This window comes from Aquarana catesbeiana, linkage group LG11 (assembly GCF_042186555.1).
Source record: "Aquarana catesbeiana isolate 2022-GZ linkage group LG11, ASM4218655v1, whole genome shotgun sequence".
NCBI classification, from domain to species: Eukaryota; Metazoa; Chordata; class Amphibia; order Anura; family Ranidae; genus Aquarana; species Aquarana catesbeiana.
Genome location: NC_133334.1, coordinates 176584687 through 176607581, shown reverse-complemented (window position 1 = coordinate 176607581; position 22895 = coordinate 176584687). Strand labels below are relative to the sequence as shown.

Sequence of the window (22895 nt, the reverse complement as noted above, 5' to 3'; positions counted from 1 at the left end):
CATTTTGTGCAGGGACTGTTCTAAGCACGGGAAACACGCGCCACTTTACAGGCATACTATAGATACCCCCAGGTAGGATATTTAAAGGAATATTTCACTTTTTTTTCACTTTCGGCATCATTAAACTCACTGCTCCTGAAAAAATGGCCGTTTTTAAAACTTTGTTTTGCATTGATACATGTCCCCTGGGGCAGGACCTAGGTCCCCAAAGCCTTTTTAGGACAATAATTTGCATATTAGCCTTTAAAATTAGCACTTTTGATTTCGAACGTTCGAGTCCCATAGACTTTAACGGGGTTCTAAAGTTCGCGCAAGCTTTCGGTCCGTTGCAGGTTCTGGTGCGAACCGAACCGGGGGGTGTTTGGCTCATCCCTATTTAGGAGATATTCCCTTTGCATGTAGCCGCAGATGTCAGCGGCGCATGCACTCTGAATGCCTGGCTGAAGGTCTGGCAGACGCTGCCGGACTTTGCCGGGATGAAGACTCCTGCGCGCATGTGCCGGAGTGACATCATCGCGGCTCCGGCCACTCACAGCGCCAGAGTCGCGAACCCGGAAAAAACGCAGAGGGCAAGATGTCAGCTCCCTCGGCGTGGAACGGGCTGCAATATGGGGGCTTCGATCTAAGCTAAGTATTCATAATGAGCTAGTATGCTGTGCATACTAGCTCATTATGCCTTTGTTTTACAGAGTTCTTTTTTTTTTTCTTTTTTTTTTAGATGTGAGGGCATACAACCACTTTAAGTTAATACAATGCTTAAATTGGCAGTAAACTCCCATGTATGAGGTTTACTTATAGGTAAGCCTATAATAAGGCTTACCTATAGGTAAAGTAAATATCTCCTAAACGTGCACCCAGTGACCTCAACGGTGCATGCTCTCTGAAGGAATGGCATATCCGTGCCGTAAACAGTGACTCCCACGTGCATTGCGCCATTATCGCCGGCTCTGACATTCATATCGCCGAAGCCCACGAAGTGCAGAAATCCAATGGCTACGACAGTGATGGCAAACCTTGGCATTCCAGATGTTTTGGAACTACATCTCAAGTGAGTGTATATTGATTACTAATAAGTTGAACATGTTGACACTTAGAGTAACATGTCTCACATAGTTCAGAAAAGCAAAAATTGTTACATATGCATTTATAGTATACACATAGTCAGGGCAGCCATCAGAAATTTACACAGCTTTTAGGCCATGGTGCCCTGGGCCTGACCATCAACATTCCCCAGGGCCATCCCACAAAGGCCCATCCCATGTCCTCCTGCTTTTCCATCCCACGTCCTCCTTGTCCAGTCTCATCTCCCCATCCCACATTCTCCTGCTTCTCCATCCTATGTCCTCTTCCTCCTCCAGTCCCATCCTACATCCTCCTCCTCCTGCAGTCTCATCTTCTCCATTCCATGTACTCCTACTCCAGTCCCATCTCCTCCATCTCACATCCTCTTCCAGTCCCATCTCCTCCATCCCACATCCTCCGCCTCCTCCAGTCCCATCTCCTTCATCCTACATTCTCATCCAGTCCCATCTCCTCCATCCCATGTACTTCTACTCCAGCCCCATCTCCTCCATCCCACGTCCTCCTCCTCCTCCAGTCCCATCTCCTCCATCCCATGTCCTCCTCCTCCTCCAATCCCATCTCCTCCATCCCACATCCTCCTCCTGTCCCATCTCCTCCATCCCACATCCCTCTCCTCCTCCAGTCCCATTTCGTCCAATGACGAAACGTGTAAGGCTTGGCTACGCTAGTACGTCGTTTCCGGTACAGAAGTAGGGGGCTGGAACGCAGGTGGAGCGCAAGCTGCGAACCAGTGCCCTTACATATTGCCTGTCTCATTGTGCTTATAGGTTTCCCTGCCTAGGGACACTTTGTTTTTGTTTTTTATTTTTATTAAATACTACTTTTGTAAATACTACACAATGGAAGCCCTATCTCTTTCTATGAGGATATAACTATGAACAGCTGACGAATTAACTTTGGGAAAAGTGACCAGGAAGACTCCTTTGGATACCCTTACTGGGTGGAGTGAGCTGCTGAGGCCCTACAGACCACAGATACCACATGCGGACAACGAGGAGAGATACCAGGAACTATCCCAGGCTATCTATACATGCCCATTACCCCTGCAGGGGTGCAGGGAGCTGGTGAGTAGGGACCCATCAGGGGGAGCACAGAAGTCACTTGATTCTCTGAAATCAAGAGTCACTTGAGCACTTTGGACTTTTTTTGTTTTGATTTTTTTTTTTTTTTTTTGTTAATTTGGAACTTCACTAATATTTATATATATATTTTCTTATATATATTTAATATTTTTCATCTTTATGCTGATTTTTTCATTTATGGTTTATGACTACACATATGTGTCACTGGACTTTGCTGTTTTTTGGGTTTTATACATATATATTTTTGCACATTTTATAATGTATAAAATGTATATACATTTTCTATTTTTGGACAATCCTCTGCACAGTGTGCACCTATAACGAGCCCCTCTGCTCGCTCGCTTCCACTCTCCCGACACTCCTCTGCAGCTATTGAATCAGATTGCAACGTCTGATGGTTCGGTAATCCAATGCTCCAGGATTAGAACTTCAGCTATGTGCCATTCTAACCCAGTTGTGATAGCTCAGAACAAACACCAGGCAGGCTGTATGTAAGTTCAACCAGGAATATATATTTATTGACAGGAATACAGTCTTATTTATACAATAAAAGAGGAGGTGCTCATATTACTCTAACAATACAACTGTAACCTAATTAACATGAGGTAATTAACTAATCCCTTTAGACAGCCTAGATGACTCAAAAATGACCTTAAGGCCAGACTGGCCGTCTTGTAGTTCAGAAAATCCAATCAACATGATCACAATAGCAGAGTTATTTAAACACAAACAACAATGGGGATCTAATGACTCTTAGATCCCATACTAGAGACTTATTTACAATACACATATTAGCAGACAACAGACAGGTAGCTGGAATTGATGACATTAGCATTTAACAGTAGGAGTCCCAACGGTATGAATCAGTCACTATTCCAATATGGCAAATCCAGGGTCCCCAGAGTCTGTGTGTCCTGGGGGACCAGGACCCGAATCCACAGTAATACCACCTCAAGGGTCCCCAGGCATACAGCTCACAAAGAGCACCGTTCTCCCAAATGCCAGGGCCCACGATCGATCGGCAAGAGGCTAGCATACAGTCCCCTCCAAAAGTCTCTCTCCCGGCTAGGTCTGTCACATTTCTCCCCTTTTGGCAGGAGACTAACACAGGAGGAGACCCCAGACGGGTTGACTCTGAAGTTAGTCAGTAGTTCCAGTCCTCTAATGCCTGTACCCACACAGTACCCCAAACAAATTGTTCCAAACAGAGTATTACTCACCCAGCCAACCTCTGCCTCTCTTAGAGAACATATCTGCCACTGGGGAGAGGCCTGTAGTGGCCCTTCTCCCTGGAGTCCTCTCTGCCGCTGGAGAGAAGACAGGGTGTCTGGGCTCACTCCGTCATGCTGTTGGGGATCTGGGCCGACTGCCCAGCATCCCTGGGGTATATAGGTGGAGACTGAAGTCCCATCCACCTTCACAGGAAATCCATCCTCTGTAAGTTGAGGACAGAGACCAGCAGTACTCGGCCCTGTTGCCAGCCCTTCTGCTGGAAACCTCACACCATCTGTTCCGGCTAACTGTTGGGGAGGGACGACGAACACCTCCTCTCCCTTCTCCCCCTGTATCCTGATCTGCTGCTAGGAAGTGACCACCTCCTTCTCACCCTGAGCCTCCGGAACTGACGCAGGTGTAGGGCAGAGATCTTGGACCCTCTGTCCGGTTGCCACCGCTTCAGCTGGGGAAGTTCCTTGTAACTTCATGGATACTTCTGTTGGTGCTGGGCAGAGCACAGTGAAGTTTGGCCCTAATAACAGCTCTTCTTCTGCTGGAGGCTCACCAGGTTGTTCTTCCTCAGCAGAAAAATCTATCAAATCCCCTGTCTCTGCAACTGGTGTCTGGGGATAAAGGTTCACCATCTCCTCTCCGTGGAACCCAGAAGATGCTATCAGTGCTGGGCAGAGGTTAACAGAGCTCTGCCCTGTTGTCAGCACTTCAGGTTTGGGGACGGCAATCTTCAGATTTTCCACTGCCGATTCTCTGGCATTCTGCTGGACAGGCACATTCTTCCATCCAAGATCATCCAATGCAGAAACAGGTTCATCAAGGTCAGTCAGCACTTGCTGCATCCGCCATAAGACCTCCGCCTTCATAGCTGTGGGTGCAGGTTGGCAAAGCACACCGTTACTCTGCCACATTGTCAACTCTTCAGCCAGGATTTCAGAGTTGTCAACTGGTATTTCCTGATAGTCCCAGGCAAAGGGAGCACCACCCTGCTGCTGAGCAGAGTCTAACAGCTGTTTGTAGGCGATCTCCAGCTCCCATTCCTGAACGGCCAGAAACTCCAAATCTTCCTGTGCCCAGTGCACTTCTGAGACATTCAGTCTCTGCCCTCTGTGCTCCATTATTTCCTAACAACGCCACTCCCGATCACTCCCAAAGTCAGGGTCCCTGGACAGCCTCCAGTATAACAATCCCAGGCCATCGTAGTCAAAGCCTTCCGTGGGGCTGTCATCCGCTGTCCACGGGCACACTTGGGCTACATACCACTGGAGGGCTCTGTAGCTCTCGTTCAACCGCATTTCTGCCCGGATCAGCCTGCTTAACTCGGCTGTCCACTCCTGGTTCGGCTGTTCCCCCAAAAACAGCATTCGCACCTCATACTGTGACCAGTACCTCACATGGATGGAGGGGAGAACTTTTCCCTGGTGTCGCTGCTCACGAGCTAGCACTTCCTTCCAGAGTTCACAGCGGATAGAATCAAACCATCCTAGCAGGACCTGCTCTGATACTGGTCCTCTGTGCTGTATCTGCTTCTCTCGCAACCTCCTTCTGAATTCCTCATCCATGGTGGCTGGTATCTCTCCTCTCCTGCTATCTGGACCTTGGATGCGGGTGATGGTTTGGATGTGTTCACGGCAAGGAAGCACGATCCCACCATTCCCTCCACGGCTCTCAAGTAAGTCTTTCAGTGTAGCTCTCCTGCAGGCTGGTTTGGAGTGTCCCAGTAACTGGAGAGCAAATCCCACTGCTGCCACCAATGTAACGAGCCCCTCTGCTCACTCGGTTCCACTCTCCCGACACTCCTCTGCAGCTATTGAATCAGATTGCAACGTCTGATGGTCATCCAATGCTCTGGGATTAGAACTTCAGCTATGTGCTGTTCTAACCCAGTTGTGATAGCTCAGAACAAACACCAGGCAGGCTGTATGTAAGTTCAACCAGGAATATATATTTATTGACAGGAATACAGTCTTATTTATACAATAAAAGAGGAGGTGCAGACCTTCTGCTCATATTACTCTAACAATACAGCTGTACCCTAATTAACCTAATTAACATGAGCTAATTAACTAATCCCTTTAGACAGCCTAGATGACTCAGACATGACCTTTAGGCCAGACTGGCCGTCTTGTAGTTCAGAAAATCCAATCAACATTATCACAATAACAGAGTTATTTAAACACAAACAACAATGGGGATCTAATGACTCTTAGATCCCATACTAGAGACTTATTTACAATACACATTTTAGCAGACAACAGACAGGTAGCTGGAATTGATGACATTAGCATTTAACAGTAGGAGTCCCAACAGTATGAATCAGTCACTATTCCAATATGGCAAATCCAGGGTCCCCAGAGTCTGTGTGTCCTGGGGGACCAGGACCCGAATCCACAGTATTACCACCTCAAGGGTCCCCAGGCATACAGCTCACAAAGAGCACCGTTCTCCCAAATGCCAGGGCCCACGATCGATCAGCAAGAGGCTAGCATACAGTCCCCTCCAAAAGTTTCTCTCCCGGCTAGGTCTGTCACAGCACCTAAAGCTACCTGAAGAAAATTGGTGGTGTTCTTCTGATCCTATTAGTACCACAGGCAGGCAGCTGCAGTATTTACAGTTAGCGTACTGTGTCCTCTGCACAATGTACACCTAAAGCTACCTGAAGACACTTGCTGGTGTTCGTCTGATCCTATTAGTACCACAGGCAGGCAGCTGCAGTATTTACAGTTAGTGTACTGTGTCCTCTGCACAGTGTGCACCTAAAGCTACCTGAAGACAATTGCTGTTGTTCTGATCCTATTAGTACCACAGGCAGGCAGCTGCAGTATTTACAGTTAGTGTACTGTGTCCTCTGCACAGTGTGCACCTAAAGCTACCTGAAGAAAATTGGTGGTGTTCTTCTGATCCTATTAGTACCACAGGCAGGCAGCTGCACTATTTGCAGTTAGTGTACTGTGTCCTCTGCACAGTGTGCACCTAAAGCTACCTGAAGACAATTGCTGCTGTTCTGATCCTTTTAATACCACAGGCAGGCAGCTGCAGTATTTACAGTTAGTGTACTGTTTCCTCCGCACAGTGTGCACCTAAAGCTACCAGAAGAAAATTGGTGGTGTTCTGATCCTATTAATACCACAGGCAGGCAGCTGTAGTATTTACAGTTAGTGTACTGTGTCCTCTGCACAGTGTGCGCCTAAAGCTACCTGAAGACAATTGTTGTTGTTCTGATCCTATTATTACCACAGGCAGGCAGCTTCAGTATTTACAGTTAGTGTACTGTGTCCTCTGTACAGTGTGCACCTAAAGCTACCTGAAGACAATTGCTGTTGTTCTGATCCTATTAATACCACAGGCAGGCAGCTGCAGTATTTACAGTTAGTGTACTGTGTCCTCTGCACAGTGTGCACCTAAAGCTACCTGAAGAAAATTGGTGGTGTTCTTCTGATCCTATTAGTACCACAGGCAGGCAGCTGCAGTATTTACAGTTAGTGTACTGTGTCCTCTGCACAGTGTGCACCTAAAGGTACCTGAAGACAATTGCTGCTGTTCTGATCCTATTAATACCACAGGCAGGCAGCTGTAGTATTTACAGTTAGTGTACTGTGTCCTCTGCACAGTGTGCGCCTAAAGCTACCTGAAGACAATTGTTGGTGTTCTTATCCTATTATTATCACAGGCAGGCAGCTGCAGAATTTACAGTTAGTGTAATGTGTCCTCTGCACAGTGTGCACCTAAAGCTACCTGAAGAAAATTGGTGGTGTTCTTCTGATCCTATTAGTACCACAGGCAGGCAGCTGCAGTATTTACAGTTAGTGTACTGCATCCTCTGCACAGTGTGCACCTAAAGCCACCTGAAGACAATTGCTGGTGTTCTTCTGATCCTATTAGTACCACAGGCAGGCAGCTGCAGTATTTACAGTTAGTGCATTGTGTCCTCTGCACAGTGTGCACCTAAAGCTACCTGAAGAAAATTGCTGTTGTTCTGATCCTATTAATACCACAGGCAGGCAGCTGCAGTATTTACAGTTGGTGTACTGTGTCCTCTGCACAGTGTTCACCTAAAGCTACCTGGAGAAAATTAGTGGTGTTCTTTTGAACCTATTAGTACCACAGGCAGGCAGCTACAGTATTTACAGTTAGAGTACTGTGTCCTCTGCACAGTGTGCACCTAAAGCTACTTGAAGACAATTGCTGTTGTTCTGATCCTATTAATACCACAGACAGGCAGCTGCAGTATTTACAGTTAGTGTACTGAGTCCTCTGCACAGTGTGCACCTAAAGCTACCTGAAGACAATTGCTGTTGTTCTGATCCTATTAATAGCACAGGCAGGCAGCTGCAGTATTTACAGTTAGTGTACTGTGTCCTCTGCACAGTGTGCACCTAAACCTACCTGAAGACAATTGCTGGTGTTCTTATACTAATAATACTACAGGCAGGAAGTTGATTCTGCTAGCTGCAGTATCAGTATATATATATATATATATATATACACATCCCAGCTTTGTGCAACTACATCTCACTGCAGACCATTAGTATGTCTGGAAGTCCAACAAGGAGAGGCAGACAGTCACAAACCAATAAAAGAGGGCAAGCAGGCTCTGTGTCTAGAGGCAACAGTGCTGGTCATGGAGACGGTGCATCCTCATCAGCACGTGGCTGTGGGACACGCTTGTCCTTTTTTTTCAGCAGCTGGCCGTGTTGAGCCGCAACATGCGGAAGACTTGGCAGAGTGGATGACCAAGCTGTCCTCATCCTCCTCATCCTCTCTCACCCAGGCTCAGGGTACTTTGGCAAAGCAGCTGCCAAGGCGGCCTCTTCCCTTGGCTCAATTGCATCAGTCACTCCTTTCCTAGCCCCACCATGTCCTCCTGAGGAGTCCTCCAAACTGTTTGCCCAGCATTTTGAAGGCTCCGATGATGGTACCCAGCGAGAGGAAAGCAGCAACGTGAGCCCAGAGAGAGGGGGTGCCCAAGAAGGACAGCAATCTGGTAGTCATGTTCCCCCAGCTGCAGCATACTGCCAGGTTTGCTCCAGTGATGAGGAGGGAGGGGATGATGAGGTCACTGACTCCACGTGAGTGCCTGATAGGAGAGAGGAGGAGGAGGCAGGATGCCCTCCAGGGGCCAGCTTAAGAGCAGCACACCGAATGCATCACACCACAGAGTTCTGCATGTACAGGGCGCTGCTGTCTCTGCGCGTTATTCCAAAAGTTCTTTGGTGTGGGCCTCTGAGACGAGTGCATCAGATCCCAGTGCTGCTATTTGCAACATATGTCTCAAGCATATCTCGCATGGCCAACACATCACCCGCTTGGGCACCACATGCTTGACTAGACATATTTGGACCTGCCATGCAGTTCCTTGGCAAGCGTACCTAAAAGACCCACACCAAAGAACAAAGCGGACCTCTCCTTGCTCCTCATCAGCTTGGATCTCCAACCGCACTATACTTCAGTCCTCTCTGAAACCTGCTCTGAGAGGAATGAAGGTGTAGAATTAGGTGTGTCACAGCCAAGTTCTTGTGGGCAATCTGCTATCGGTACACCAACGTCAGATTGTACCAGGCAAATTTCCCTGCCCCAGCTGCTGCACCGCTGAAAGAAGTTCGCTCCTAGCCATCCACATGCCCAGCAGTTGAATGCTAGCTTGGCTAAATTGCTAGCACTTCAACTGCTGCCTTTTCAGTTGGTAGACTCTGCCCCCTTCTGTGAGTTTGTGGAATGTGCGGTTCCTCAGTGGCAGGTTCCCAAACGCCACTTTTTCTCATGGAAGGCAATTCCGGCTCTCTACCGGCATGTGGAAGGCAATGTCTTGGCCTTGCTGGACAGGGCAGTCAGCGGTAAGGTACCGCTGACTCATGGTCCAGCAGGTATGTACAGGGACGTTACCTATCTTTGACCGCGTACTGGGTGACTCTTCTGGCAACTGGGAAGGATGCAGGACAGGGTGCAATAGTGTTGGAGGTTGTTCCACCACCACGCCTCCAAAATTCTACTAGTGGTGATTCTGCCACACCTCTCTCCTCCACCCCCTCCTCTTCTTCTTCCTCCATGGCTTCTTCCTGTGCTGATTTGTCCTAGGAACCAGCAGTGCTTCGTAGGCGTTCAAGGGGCTACGCAAGCATGCAGGCAAAAAGATGCCATGCGGTGTTTGAGCTGGTGTGCTTGGGGGACATGAGCCACACTGGGGCAGAGATTCTGTCAGCTCTGCAGGGGCAGGTTCAGAGGTGGTTGGAGCCACGCCAGCTTAAGGCAGGTATGGTGGTTTGCGACAATGGCACCAACCTCCTCTCCGCCCTCCGACAGGGACAACTGACCCATCTGCCCTGTTTGGCTTACGTTCTTGGGCAGGTACCCGGGCTTACAGGATGTCCTGATGCAGACCAGGAAAGTCTGTGTGTTTTTCCGTAGGTCATATAATGCCAGTGCTCGGCTGGCTGACCTCCAAAAGGAATTTAACCTGCCCAAGAACCGCCTAATCTGTGACATGCCCACCAGGTGGAACTCAACGTTGACCATGCTGCAGCGGCTGCACACGCAGCAGAGGGCCATCAATGAGTACCTATGCAACTATGGCACCAGGACACAGGGGAGCTTGTTTTTTTTTTCCCCACGCCAGTGGGCTATGATCAGGAATGCATGCACTGTCCTGTCACCATTTGAGGAGGCCACGAGGATGGTGAGCAGTGACAGTGCATGCATCAGTGACCCTGTCCCTCTTGTCCACCTGTTGGAGCACACGCTGTGTGGAATAATGGACAGGGCACTTGAGGCAGAACAGAGGGAGGAAGAGGAGGACTTCCTTACCTCTCAAGGCCCCCTTTATCCAGACAGTGTTCCTGCATGCCCGCCGATCACACAGGAAGAGGAGGAGGAGGAGGATTGTGTCAGCATGGAGGTGGAGCCTGGCATCAGCAGCAGCCTTCAAGGGATCCTTTACAGTCTGAAGAAACCCATGGACTTGTACGTGGCTTGGAAGAGGTGGCTGCGGATCATGTCATCCTTAGTGATCCAGAGGACTCTGGACTGAATGCCTCAGCAAACCTATGCTGCATGGCCTCCCTGATCCTGCAAAGCCTGCGGAAGGATCCTCGTATTCGTGGTATCAAGGGGAAGGATCATTACTGGCTGGCAACCCTCCTTATTCCACATTACAAGGGTAAGGTTGCGGACCTTATCTTGCCATCGCAGAGGGAGCAGAGGATGAAACATCTTCGGGAGGCCTTGCAGAAAGGTTTGTTCAACGTGTTTCCAGAGCCTGGGAGGTTGCAATTTCCTGGTCCTCCTGGACAACGTGTTGCTGAGGCTTCGTTCAGTCACAGAAGGAGCGCTGGAGAAGGTGGCCGTCTGACCGATGCGTTCAGACAATTTTTTAGTCCGCAGCTCCAAGGTCTGATCAGTTCCAGCAACCATCGCCAACGTCTGATTCACATGGTTCAGGATTACCTAGGGGCAAGATCAGACTTAAACACCTTTCCCACCGAAAATCCTCTGGGTTACTGGGTCTTGAGGATGGATCACTGGCCAGAGCTTACACAATATGCAATTGAGTTACTGGCCTGTCCTGCATCCAGCGTTCTTTCGGAACGCACATTCAGTGCTCCTGGGGGCTTTGTAACCGATCACAGGGTGTGCTATCCACCGAATCGGTCGATCGGCTGACCTTCATAAAAATGAATCAGTCTTGGATCACCAGCTACCAAGCACCTGATGCTGATGTAACTGATTGATTTTTTTTTTAATGTGAGATCCCTTCAAGACTGCCTATGCTGATGCTGATTGACTATCCTGTTATGCTGAGTGACAATCCTCTTCCTCCTCAATTTTCATGCTGATAGCTTGTAAGAACATTTTTGATTCTGGCCACCGACACCAGTGGCCAAGGCCCAATTTTTCTGCCCCTGTTTAACAGGGGCGTGTAATTACAATTTTTGATGCAATACTTTGCAGCAGGGCTCATTCTTGCACTTCAACTATAGTATCTGTGAGGGGTTGCAGTGTTGTGGCACCAGTGCCTAAGGCCCAATTTTTCTGCCCCTGTTCAACAAGGACATGTAATTACAATTCTTGATCTAATATTTCACAGCAGGGCCCATTCCTGCGCCCACCAAGACTAACTGTGAGGGCTTACAGTGTTGTGGCAACACCACCACCACCACCAAAGGCCCAATTTTTCTGCCCTTGTTCAACAGGTGCATGTAATTACAATTTTTGATATAATATTTCACAGCAGGGCCCGTTCCAGCACCCACCAAGAGTAACTGTGAGGACTTACAGTGTTGTGGCACCAGCACCACCACCAAAGGCCCGATTTTTCTACCACTGTTCAACAATGGCATATAATTACAATTCTTGATCTAATATTACACAGCAGGGCCTGTTCCTGCACTGTGAGGGCTTACAGTGTTGTGGCAACACCAACACCTAAAAAGAGTTAGAAGAGTTATTGAAAAGCATTGGGCTTTTCCCATATAAGCAATCAATACAATACAGTTGGACATGATGTGGGAATATGAAGACTGAATATATATATATATATATATATATATATATATATATATATATATATATATATATATATTTAGGTTGAATATATGTTTATTCTCCTTTCTTTCTTGGGAGACCATCCAAGAAACACATAACACACCGGCTAGAGAACATTATTGCTTCCTTCAATTGAAACACTGGATTACTGCCTTGCACCACACGTCCACTTACCCATTTCAAAAGACCCTTTTTGAACATGCATGTCGGTATGCCCCTGGGTCCCCCGGCCTCATTTCAGCTATCTATGCATCTTTGAATGGATGTTCGTCATCAGCACCCCTCTCTTATATGACCCAATGTGAAAGGGACCTCCAAGTCCCCCATAGACCTAGAAGACTTCAGTAAGGCCTGGAAAATGGTGCCCAATTGCTCATTTAACACAAACACCCAGGAAGCAGCATATAAGGTCCTATTACGATTGTACTGGGTCCTGGCCCGCACAGCTCATGCTTTCCCGGGAAGTACTGATAGATGTTTCCACAACTGTGGACAGCGGGGGGATGATGTCATACATACCTGGTGGTCCTACCCAAGACTGGTGGGGTTCTGGTCTAGGGTTTTGGCTTACTGCCAAAAACTTACTGCCAAAAAAGCTTACTACCTACAGTCCATAGGGATGCTAAGTTAGCCCTATATCATTGTCCAATACCTGGTTTATTGGCGCCACAGCAGAAGCTGGCCACTTACCTCTTTATAGCGGCTAAATGAACTATAACTCAAGCCTGGAAGACCCAATGCGTAGCTCTCCAAGGGGTGAGGACACGTATCACTGCTATGTTGCTTCAGGAACGAATGTCCAGTATTGTGAATGACTCACAAGCCAAATTTCTCAAAATTTGGGAACCATGGATCTCTTATGAGTTCCCCATACTCCAAGCATCCTGTTTGGGCCTTGTCCGATTCCCTTTCTGTAGGGCTCCCGAGTCTGAGTTCTCCCCTTCCCTTTCCCCCCTCTCCTGTCTATGACCCTCTCTCTCTGCCTTTTCTCTCTTCTCGCTTTCTTTTCTGGTTTCTCACTATCCTGGTTCCTGCCACTACCTCATATGGAGGGGGATTGCTGGAGAAGAGCCTCCCCTTCAGCAACGATTTTGGGGATATGGCATTTTATGCAGTATTCATTTTTTGATACCATCCCCTACTTATGTCATAGGATAATTGTGAACAATATTGATCATTGGTAATTTTTACACATTTCTAGGGTGATTAACGAGCTTGTTTATGAATCTATTGTTTATCCAAAAATTCAATAAACATATTGAAACAGACTATATGTTTATTGAGTTTTAACAAAGATATAGTAAATATGTAAGAATCAAAGGTAACAATTGACAACACCATGTAGTCAGGCAAACCTATATTTGAAATTAGGCATATGGATAACATATGCATAATAGAATCACATAGTAAACATAGGCCCTAAGGCCGGTTGGGTGCCACATGTGGGATATGGAAAAAATGAATTATAAAATGAAAAAAGCCCATTGTGGTTGTATCCTAGAGGTTCAGGGGTATAGTAATAAACTGAGAAAAGGGGGAGAAACAGAAAGAAAAGAGACAGAGAAGAAAAGAAGACGCAAGGAAGGATTGGGCTAAAGATTGGTCCATCAAGATTTGGGTCCAAGCTTGTAGAATCTGAACTAAGGGGAGAAAGGGCATATAGGAATAAGAGTAAAAGGCACATCAGGGTAAGCCCATTGGGGATGCCCAGGCATTCAATGATGCCCTATATAGAAATTGTTTTCATAGAAGGTGTCACAGTCTCATCCGCAGAGGAGGAGACTAAAAACTACAAACTTAAAAGGGACTCAGTGCCAGAGAATCACAAGGGTTTTTATTACCGGAACCAACCTTTAAGCTTTTCAGAGGTTGAATAGTGCATCCAGCTGTACTATAAAGTAGTGAACTTATCCCAGAGGTCTGATTCCCATGCCTGCATCTCCTCCATCAGCATTGTTGTGTCCACCCACCATGTTAAAGGAGGCATTGATTCAGACTTCCAGGATCTGGAAATCAGTTGCCAAGCTGCTGAGAGAAAAAAATTGTAGAAGGAGTGAGAAACTCATCTTATATATATTGTTATAAATTTGAAAAATAGTATTCCAAAGCAGCCGTACCTGCATGCCTGCCCACTATGTATGGAGGTACATACCTCGTTCATTCTGGCAGCACCAGCAACCCTCGAAGGGAAGATATGATGAAGAGTGACCATCTGGAAATTAGTTTATCATTTTTCTTCTGGGCATAGCAGGAGACCGAGGATTTATGCGTATTTCTGTATTTTCAGAATTTTTCCGAATATTCGGAAATTCGAAAATCCGAAAATCCAAAAATAAAAATGAAAATCCAGAAATTAAAAAACCTGAAAATTCAAAAATGTGAAATAATAACTAACTAATAATAACTTAACTATTATTAACTATTGGCTGTTAGTGAACGTAACGAATACGAATTTATCCGAAGTTTCCACACCAGGAAGGGCCAAAAGGGTATCAAGGGTCCAACAATATATCATGTTTCCTATATAGGGAGTTAACAGGAAGAATTACCCGTGACATGAGTAGGTCTAAAAACCAACTCCTTCTAGCAGGCATTAAGGGGAGGACCCCCGCCAGAATAATCCTGGCTTATAAAGTATCAAAATCAAGTCAAGTATCAAAATCAGCTCGTATCGCCAAATTTTAACAACAGTAACTGAAACTTGTAAACGGTCAGTAACGTTAGGAGTATCAGAAGAAAATAAGGCTGCTGCAGTGAACGGCAACAAAAAGAAAGAGGACTGAGAGGTTGTCACTTTTTAGGTGAACCTTTTGCAACCCACCTGGGCGTCAGCCATTGGGGAAATAATGAGTAGAAGATCTGGATCTCTTCTTGTGGGACCAGTGGAAAATGGATGGCCAGGTGTTGCAGCCTTGAGGAGCCAATCTGGTAGAGAGATCTGGGGTACTTCAAATGTTCCAAAAAACATAGGCAGGTCCCCCAGGGTGCAGAAGACCATTGACTTGCCCTCATTAAAAGTCTTTAAGCTGAAACAGAAAATTCCAGCGGTACTTGATGTGCTTAGCCAATAGGGCTTTCATCAGGGGCTTCAAAGCGCATCGCATTGCCAGAGTTTGTTTAGACAAGCCAGGCAGTAACATACCAAGTGTCTCAATAAAATGAATGGTGTCCTGTGTGCAAGCTATCTGCATGATCTCTTCTTTTATCTTGTAAAAGTGCACTCGACAAATGACATCATAGGGGGAATGTAAGGTTAGGATTGTGGGAGCCCAAGGCCCTGTGGATGCAATCAAGCTCCAGGGGTGCATCCTTAGGCTTCTGCAAAAGTTGATTGAAGATCGCCAAGGTCTTTGGTCTAAATAGTCTCAGGAAAGCCGCTTATCCAGATGCTATTGCGGCAGCTGCAGTTCTCCAGGTCATCCTGGTGGTAGAAAAGCTGTTGAATTTGAACAGTGTGCTCCTGCAAAGCTTCCCCCTGCTGGTTAAGTTAAGTTGCAACTTGCTCCATTGACTGTTCCACATCCTCTAGTCTAGAGCTGAAATCCCTCCTTAGGTCTGCAATCTCCTGGTGGTATGTGTGCTCAAGCTGCTTCACATAAATTTCTATGTCCTGGCAGGTGGGGAGAGATTTTTTATAGGATTCCAGGTCCCAGCCAGCCCCAGATCTGTGAGAGGCTTGTGAAGGGCTCTGGGATCTGGGAGAGCCGTAGTCTGAGTCCTGTTGGGACCTAGTGTGGCGTCTCATGTTTGTTGGAGAGGCTGCATAAGAAGCAGGTGAGCGGGCCGGTGCCATCTTGTGTGCCTGGGCCAATCGAGTAAAAAAGCGACCAATTTCAGACGAAGCGGCACCTCTACTCTGGGGGAGGTCCCAACCCATTTGGAATTGGGTACTGACCGTAGTGTAGCACTGTGTGCCGAAGAGAAGCCTTGTTGGAGCTATACATCCTATGCTGCCATGCGCTCCGCCACACCCCCGAAGAGTGAATATATATTTGATGACTGTTTATAAAGATGTATCAGTTACTGTTTTTATGTCAAAATAAAAAATAATATTTTTCATGAAATCTTGTTTGGTGATTAGGTTCTAGGTATATGAAAAGGTTGTTAGTCAACTGATCTAAGTTCAAAAGCCAGGCAGTGCACTAATATTACAAAGAATTCTGTCTGGCAAATGCCCGCATTGATTTGCCAGGACCCTAAATTTTGTATACCCAGGACTTGCCATGGCAGTGGCAAACCTGAACCTCATGCCTAAGTAACAGTATCCAAAGCTCAGAAACTTTAGCTCCTGGGCTTAATGTTTGGACCCCAGAGTCACATTTCAAACCCTTGCAACAGCTGGGAACCACAGATGCTGCTGAATCCTGGAACCATTTTAAATAAAAGTTGCTCTTCCTGCGCTAATTTAAAATGGCAGTAGGGACTAGAATGATTAGATAATAGTCTAATGCAGCACAAAGAAACAGGTTCACTGCTTACCCCCCTATTTCATTCCTACACTGCATATACTCTTTCTCCCTTGCAATCTGGAGAAATACTAGTACCTTCAAGTGTAGAGAAGCATGTGACTATCTCCCCTTTATCCCATAATGAAGCATCCAATGCCTGATCCAGCCCGAGCGTTGTCATCTGGGGCAATGAGAGAGTTCTTACCCCTGTATAAAATAGTTAGATTGTCTTGTACATGTTTTCTTCTCTTCCATGTATATCTAGTTCTTCTAAGAGTTGATTTTGTCAGATACCAAACTAATACAAACTAAAACAAATAAATACATACAATGAAGATGGTTTACCTCTGCTATGACTTCAGCAAGACCTGGGTTACACAGCCGCAGCCAGCGACGGGGAGTAATGCCATTAGTCTTATTCTGAAACTTTTGGGGGTCCATTTCATAGAAATCATGAAAGCTGCAAATACAACAAAATAGTTGAAAGATATGCAGAATTAAAGTTATTGGTGTTCTAGAAACTCTTACTTACACCGTGTCTTTGATAATGTCCGAGTGGATCTGGGCAACACCATTTACAGCATGTGAGCCAACAATGCACAAATGGGCCATATTAATGCGCTTAACTGAACCCTCCTCAACAAGAGACATTCTGCGCAGGCGGTCAGTATCTCCAGGGAACAAGGAAGAGACAAGCTGAAAGACATGCGGGGACACATTTTTTAGTCGTGAGCAGCTGCTTCCAATTTCTTATATTAAGTGGTAGTGCATAGGATTCTATATCTACATGCTGAAAGAGTTACACATTAAAAGTGTACAAATGTAAGTAAACTATGGCAGTAAAGGAATAAAAACGAGTTAAAATAAAATTTATGAAAAAAAGAGCAATACAAAAAGGAAAAGTTAAAGCACAAGCACCCTACAATACAAGAAGTATAATACATGTTTATCATAAAATGGGGGAGGGTGAGGGGAATAAGTGCTTGATACAGGCACTTTGAATGTACTTTTAGGTGTCTTTGATTAATTTCATAGATGATCTCCAGGTGCCTTGGGAGCAGATTTTGCAAGAGATGGACTGGCCAGCGCTCTAATGCTTCCGGCAACACTGTATGATTCGTGTAAGCACATGTGCGGACTGTCAAATCCCATGCCTGAAAGAGACAAAAAGGACATAACAGTGAGCCAAGTTCCAGCAGTATTAGATGTTAAAGTAAATAATCACAAACACAAAATATAAATTATGCTCATATTATCCATTTGTCAGCATTTATTCAACAAGTATAATTATAGACCAACTCCCTAGAAAACAGCTTGCATACCACCTGCTCTCCAACTAATCACAAAGTCATGTGTTCCCCAGAGTTTCCTGCTTCTTTATCATGTGTGACCAGTACCAAAAAGTGTCACAAAAGGAATGTAACATGTCAAAGTTTTGAAAACCCAGATTTAAAAAAAAAAAAAATTTTTGTAATACTATCCTTTTTTTTTATATTACCAATGATTTTTATTAGCGCTTATGATACAAGTAAGATCAGAACATACAATAAAGATTGTATAATATGATTACAGAAAATGGATATCATAGTTCTACACGTCTTTGTTTGTAAAAAAAAAAAAAATACAACATCAGCAATCCCTAGAGGGATGTACAGAGGAAAAATTTCACAGAGAACTCTCAATAAAAAAAGGAAAAAAAATGCACATTGCAGCTTCATTATAAATGTTAGCAAACCCAAAGTATTTCCAGACAGATCGGAAAAGTGTCCTTGACAGATCATAAAAATGTACACTTCACTCCACCTCCATCAAACTCAATGTATTAAAACATCTTAATAAGAGGACCAGTTTTCCCCTTTGTGTTCAAAAAATTGGCATGGTATCCATGGTGGTGTCATAAATTAACTCCATAAGTTATATAACCTTCATCCTTTGCAAAACTTGGGTCCAGGAAACAGTGGAAGAGCACCAGTTCAGAGCTATTGGCCATTGAATTGTGCTTAAAAGGGTGTGGACCAATCTCTGGCAAGGGGGAGATACATCTAGTGATGTTACAACAAAAAAGGCACATTGGCAGGTGAGTGTAAGTTGTACCTCAGTAATATGAGCTGCTTTAGTGGCAGCCTGCCTCTAAAAGGTGTGGAGAAATGTACCCCGATCAGAGCAGCCCCTGAAATAAGTCTACAGAACTGGTGGAAAAATGGCAAGAATCTTAGCAGGAGTAAGATACCATCTTGTATGTAGCCTAACCACTTAAGGACCGAACCTCCTTCTGAGATTTTTTGTTTACAAGTTAAAAACAATTATTTTTTTGCTAGAAAATTACCCCCAAACATTATATATTTCTTTCTAACACCCTAGAGAATAAAATGGCGGTCGTTGCAATACTTTATGTCACACCGTATTTGCGCAGTGGTCTTACAAGCGCAATTTTTTTGGAAAAAATACACTTTTTTGAAATAAAAAATAAGACAACAGAAAAGTTAGCCCAATTTTTTTTTATTTTGTGAAAGATAATGCTACACCGAGTAAATTTATACCCAACATGTCACGCTTCAAAATTGCGCCCGCTCGTGGAATGGCGATGTCATGGAACGTCCCACACTCCGCTTGAGTGCTTCCGTCATATACCACTTCCTCCCAGTCTGTATACAGATATCAGATATTCCAACCTCTCTGAGCAGAAAACAAGGCGACACTTGCTTCACTGCCAACATGGACTGTTTATCATGAATCAAAGTTACAAGACTTTATATGCCGTTGGAACCTCCTCTAACAATACAACTGTAACTTAATTAACATGAGCTAATTATCTAATCCTTTATACAGCCTAGGTGACTGAGACATGACCTTTCGCCCAGACTTGTGGTCACCGAGCTTCACACAGTTAATTAACACAAACAACAATGGGTGAAAAGACTCTTAGAGCCACACTAGACTTATTTACAATAAACCCATTATAGCAGAATTGATGACATTAGCATTTAACAGTACGAGTCCCAACGGTATAAATCAGTCACCATTCTAATATGGCATATAAAGGGTTCCCAGAGTCTGTGTGTTTTTGGGGGGACATGGAGCTGAATCCAAAGTAACACCAACCCCAGGGTCCCCAGGCATACAGCTCACAGAGAGCACCATTCCCCCAAATGCTAGGGCCCATAATCAAAAGGCAACAGGCCCGCACCCAGTCCTCTCCAACAGCCTCTGTCCCGGCCAGGTCCGTCACATTTCTCCCCTTTCGGCAGGAGACTAACACAGGAGGAGACCCCAGATGGGTTGACTCCGAAGTTAGTCAGTAGTTCCAGTCCTCTAATGCCTGTACCCACACAGTACCCCAAATAAATTATTCCAAACAGAGTATTACTCACCCAGCCAACCTCTGCCTCTCTCAGAGAACTTATCTGCCGCTGGGGAGAGGCCTGGACTGGCCCTTCTCCCTGGAGTCCTTTCTGCCGCTGGAGAGAAGACAGGGGGACTGGGCTCACTCCGTCATGCTGTTGGGGATCTGGGCCGACTGCCCACCATCCCTGGAGTATACAGGTGGAGACTGAAGTCCCATCCACCTTCACAGGAAATCCATCTCCTGTTAGTTGAGGGCAGAGTCCAGCAGTACTCGGCCCTGTTGCCAGCCCTCTTGCTGGAAACCCCACACCATCTGCTCTGGCTACCTGTTGGGGAGGGAGGCCGACTGCCCCACCTCCCTGGAACTCTGTAGTTGTTGCAGGTGATGGCCAGAGGTTGGTAGCACTCTGCCCGGTTGCCGGTGCTTCAACTGGGGAAGTTCCCTGTAACTCCACAGATACTGCTGTTGGTGCGGGGCAGAGCACAGTGAAGTTTGGCCCCAATAGCAGCTCTTCTGCTGGAGGCTCATCAGGTTGTTCTTCCTCAGCAGAAAAGTCTATTAAATCCCCTACCTCTATAACTGGTGTCTGTGGATAGAGGTTCACCATCTCCTGTCCATGGAACTCAGAAGATGCCATCAGTGCTGAGCAGAGCGCAATGAAGTTTGGCCCTAATCCCAACTCTTCTGCTGGGGGCTCACTCGATGGTTCTTCCTCAGCAGAAAAGTCTATCAAATCCCCCGTCTCTGCAACTGGTGTCTGGGGATGGAGGTTCACCATCTCCTGTCCATGGAATCCAGAAGATGCTATCAGTGCTGGGCAGAGGTTAGCAGAGCTCTGCCCTGTTGTCAGCACTTCAGGTTTGGGGATGGCAATCTCCAGATTTTCTACTGCAGATTCTCTGGCATGCTGCTGGACAGGCACATTCCTCCATCCAAGATCATCCCATGCAGAAACAGGATCATCAAGGTCAGTCAGCACTTGCTGCATCCGCCATAAGACCTCCGCCTCCATAGCTGCGGGGGCAGGTTGGCAAAGCACACTATTGCTCTGCCACATTGCCGACTCTTCAGCCAGGATTTCAGGGTTGTCAGCTGGTATTTCCTGATAGTCCCAGGCAAAGGGAGCCCAGCCCTGGCACTGAGCAATGTCTAGCAGCCGTCTGTAGGCGATCTCTAGCTCCCATTCCTGAACGGCCAGAAACTCCAAAATTTCCTGTGCCCAGTGCACTTCCGAAATGTTCAGTAGGCCTTCTCTGAAATCCATGATTTCATCCACCCGCCACTCCAAATCACTCCCAAAGTTAGGGTCCCCTGTCAGCTTCACAAACAACAGTCCCAAGCCGCCGTAGCTTAAGCCTTCCTTTGGGCTGTCATCCGCTATCCAGGGACATGCTTGGGATATATGCCACCGGAGGGCTCTGTAGCTCTCATCCAGCTTTATCTCTGCCCAGACCAGCCTGCTTAATTCAGCTGTCTGCTTCTTGTGTGGTTTTTCTCCCAAAAACCGCACCCGCATTCCGTACTGCGACCAGTACCTTTCCTCAATGGAGGGGAGAACTTTTCCCTGGTGTCGCTGCTCACGGGCTAGCGCTTCCTTCCAGCGTTTGCAGCGAATAGAATCACACCATCCCAGCAGGACCTGCTCCGATACTGGTCCTCTGTGCTGTATCTGCATCTCTCGCAACCTCCTTCTGAATTCCTCATCCATTGCGGCTGGTATCTGTACCTCTCCTCTCCTGCTATCTGGACCTTGGATCCAGATGGAAGTTTGGATGTCCCAGACTGTAGGAAGCTTTCCCGCTGCTTGCCACCAATGTCAGGGAACGTCCCACACTCCGCTTGAGTGCTTCCGTCATATACCACTTCCTCCCAGTCTGTATACAGATATCAGATATTCCAACCTCTCTGAGCAGAAAACAAGGCGACACTTGCTTCACTGCTAACATGGACTGTTTATCATGAATCAAAGTTACAAGACTTTATATGCCGTTGGAACCTCCTCTAACAATACAACTGTAACTTAATTAACATGAGCTAATTATCTAATCCTTTATACAGCCTAGGTGACTGAGACATGACCTTTCGCCCAGACTTGTGGTCACCGAGCTTCACACAGTTAATTAACACAAACAACAATGGGTGAAAAGACTCTTAGAGCCACACTAGACTTATTTACAATAAACCCATTATAGCAGAATTGATGACATTAGCATTTAACAGTACGAGTCCCAACGGTATAAATCAGTCACCATTCTAATATGGCATATAAAGGGTTCCCAGAGTCTGTGTGTTTTTGGGGGGACATGGAGCTGAATCCAAAGTAACACCAACCCCAGGGTCCCCAGGCATACAGCTCACAGAGAGCACCATTCCCCCAAATGCTAGGGCCCATAATCAAAAGGCAACAGGCCCGCACCCAGTCCTCTCCAACAGCCTCTGTCCCGGCCAGGTCCCTCACAGGCGACAAACTTTTATGCTTAAAAATCTCCATAGGCGATGTTTAAAAAATTCTAAAGTTTGCATGTTTTGAATTACAGAGGAGGTCTAGGGCTAGAATTATTGCTTTCGCTCTACCGATCGCGGAAAAACCTCAAATGTGTGGTTTGAACACCGTTTTCATACGCGAGCGCTACTCACGTATGCGTTCGCTTCTGCATGCAAGCTCCGCAGAACGGGGCGCGGTTAAAAAATTTTAATTTTTTTTCTTATCTATTTTACCTTTTATTTTTTATTTCTACACTGTTCTTTTTTTTTTTTTAAATTTGTAAACGCCCTTGTAATAGAAAAAAAAAAAGCATGACAGGACCTCTTAAATATGAGATCTGGGGTCAAAAGACCTCAGATCTCATTCTTACACTAAAATGCAATAAAAAAAAAAAAAAAAATTGTCATTTGAAAAAAAAAAAAAAAAAAAGGCCCTTTAAGAGCTATGGGCAGAAGTGATGTTTTGACATCGCTTCCGCCCTGCAATGATATGGAGATGGGTGGGGGCCATCTTCCTCACTCATCTCCATGTCAGGCTAGGGAGAGGATACGATCGTCTCCGCCACTACCGACGGCTCTAGTAAGCAGCGTAGGGCAACGGAGCGTGGCGTGAGGGGGCCCTCACCCACCACCGATAAAAGTGATCTTGCGGCGAATCCACCACAGAGACCACTTTAATCTTGAAGC

General features: G+C 46.1%; 1 protein-coding gene across 1 annotated transcript in view; it reads right to left on the bottom strand.

Moving 5' to 3' along the window:
- PYGM (glycogen phosphorylase, muscle associated) overlaps nt 1-22895 on the bottom strand; it is a 1234135-nt gene that overhangs the window by 282489 nt on the left and 928751 nt on the right. Inside the window, exons 10-12 of the mRNA XM_073605061.1 lie at nt 17386-17532; nt 16911-17074; nt 16724-16838 (exon numbers count right to left, since the gene is read on the bottom strand). Of these exons, the coding sequence (XP_073461162.1) occupies nt 16724-16838; nt 16911-17074; nt 17386-17532 (426 nt within the window). The remainder of the gene's footprint in view (nt 1-16723; nt 16839-16910; nt 17075-17385; nt 17533-22895) is intronic.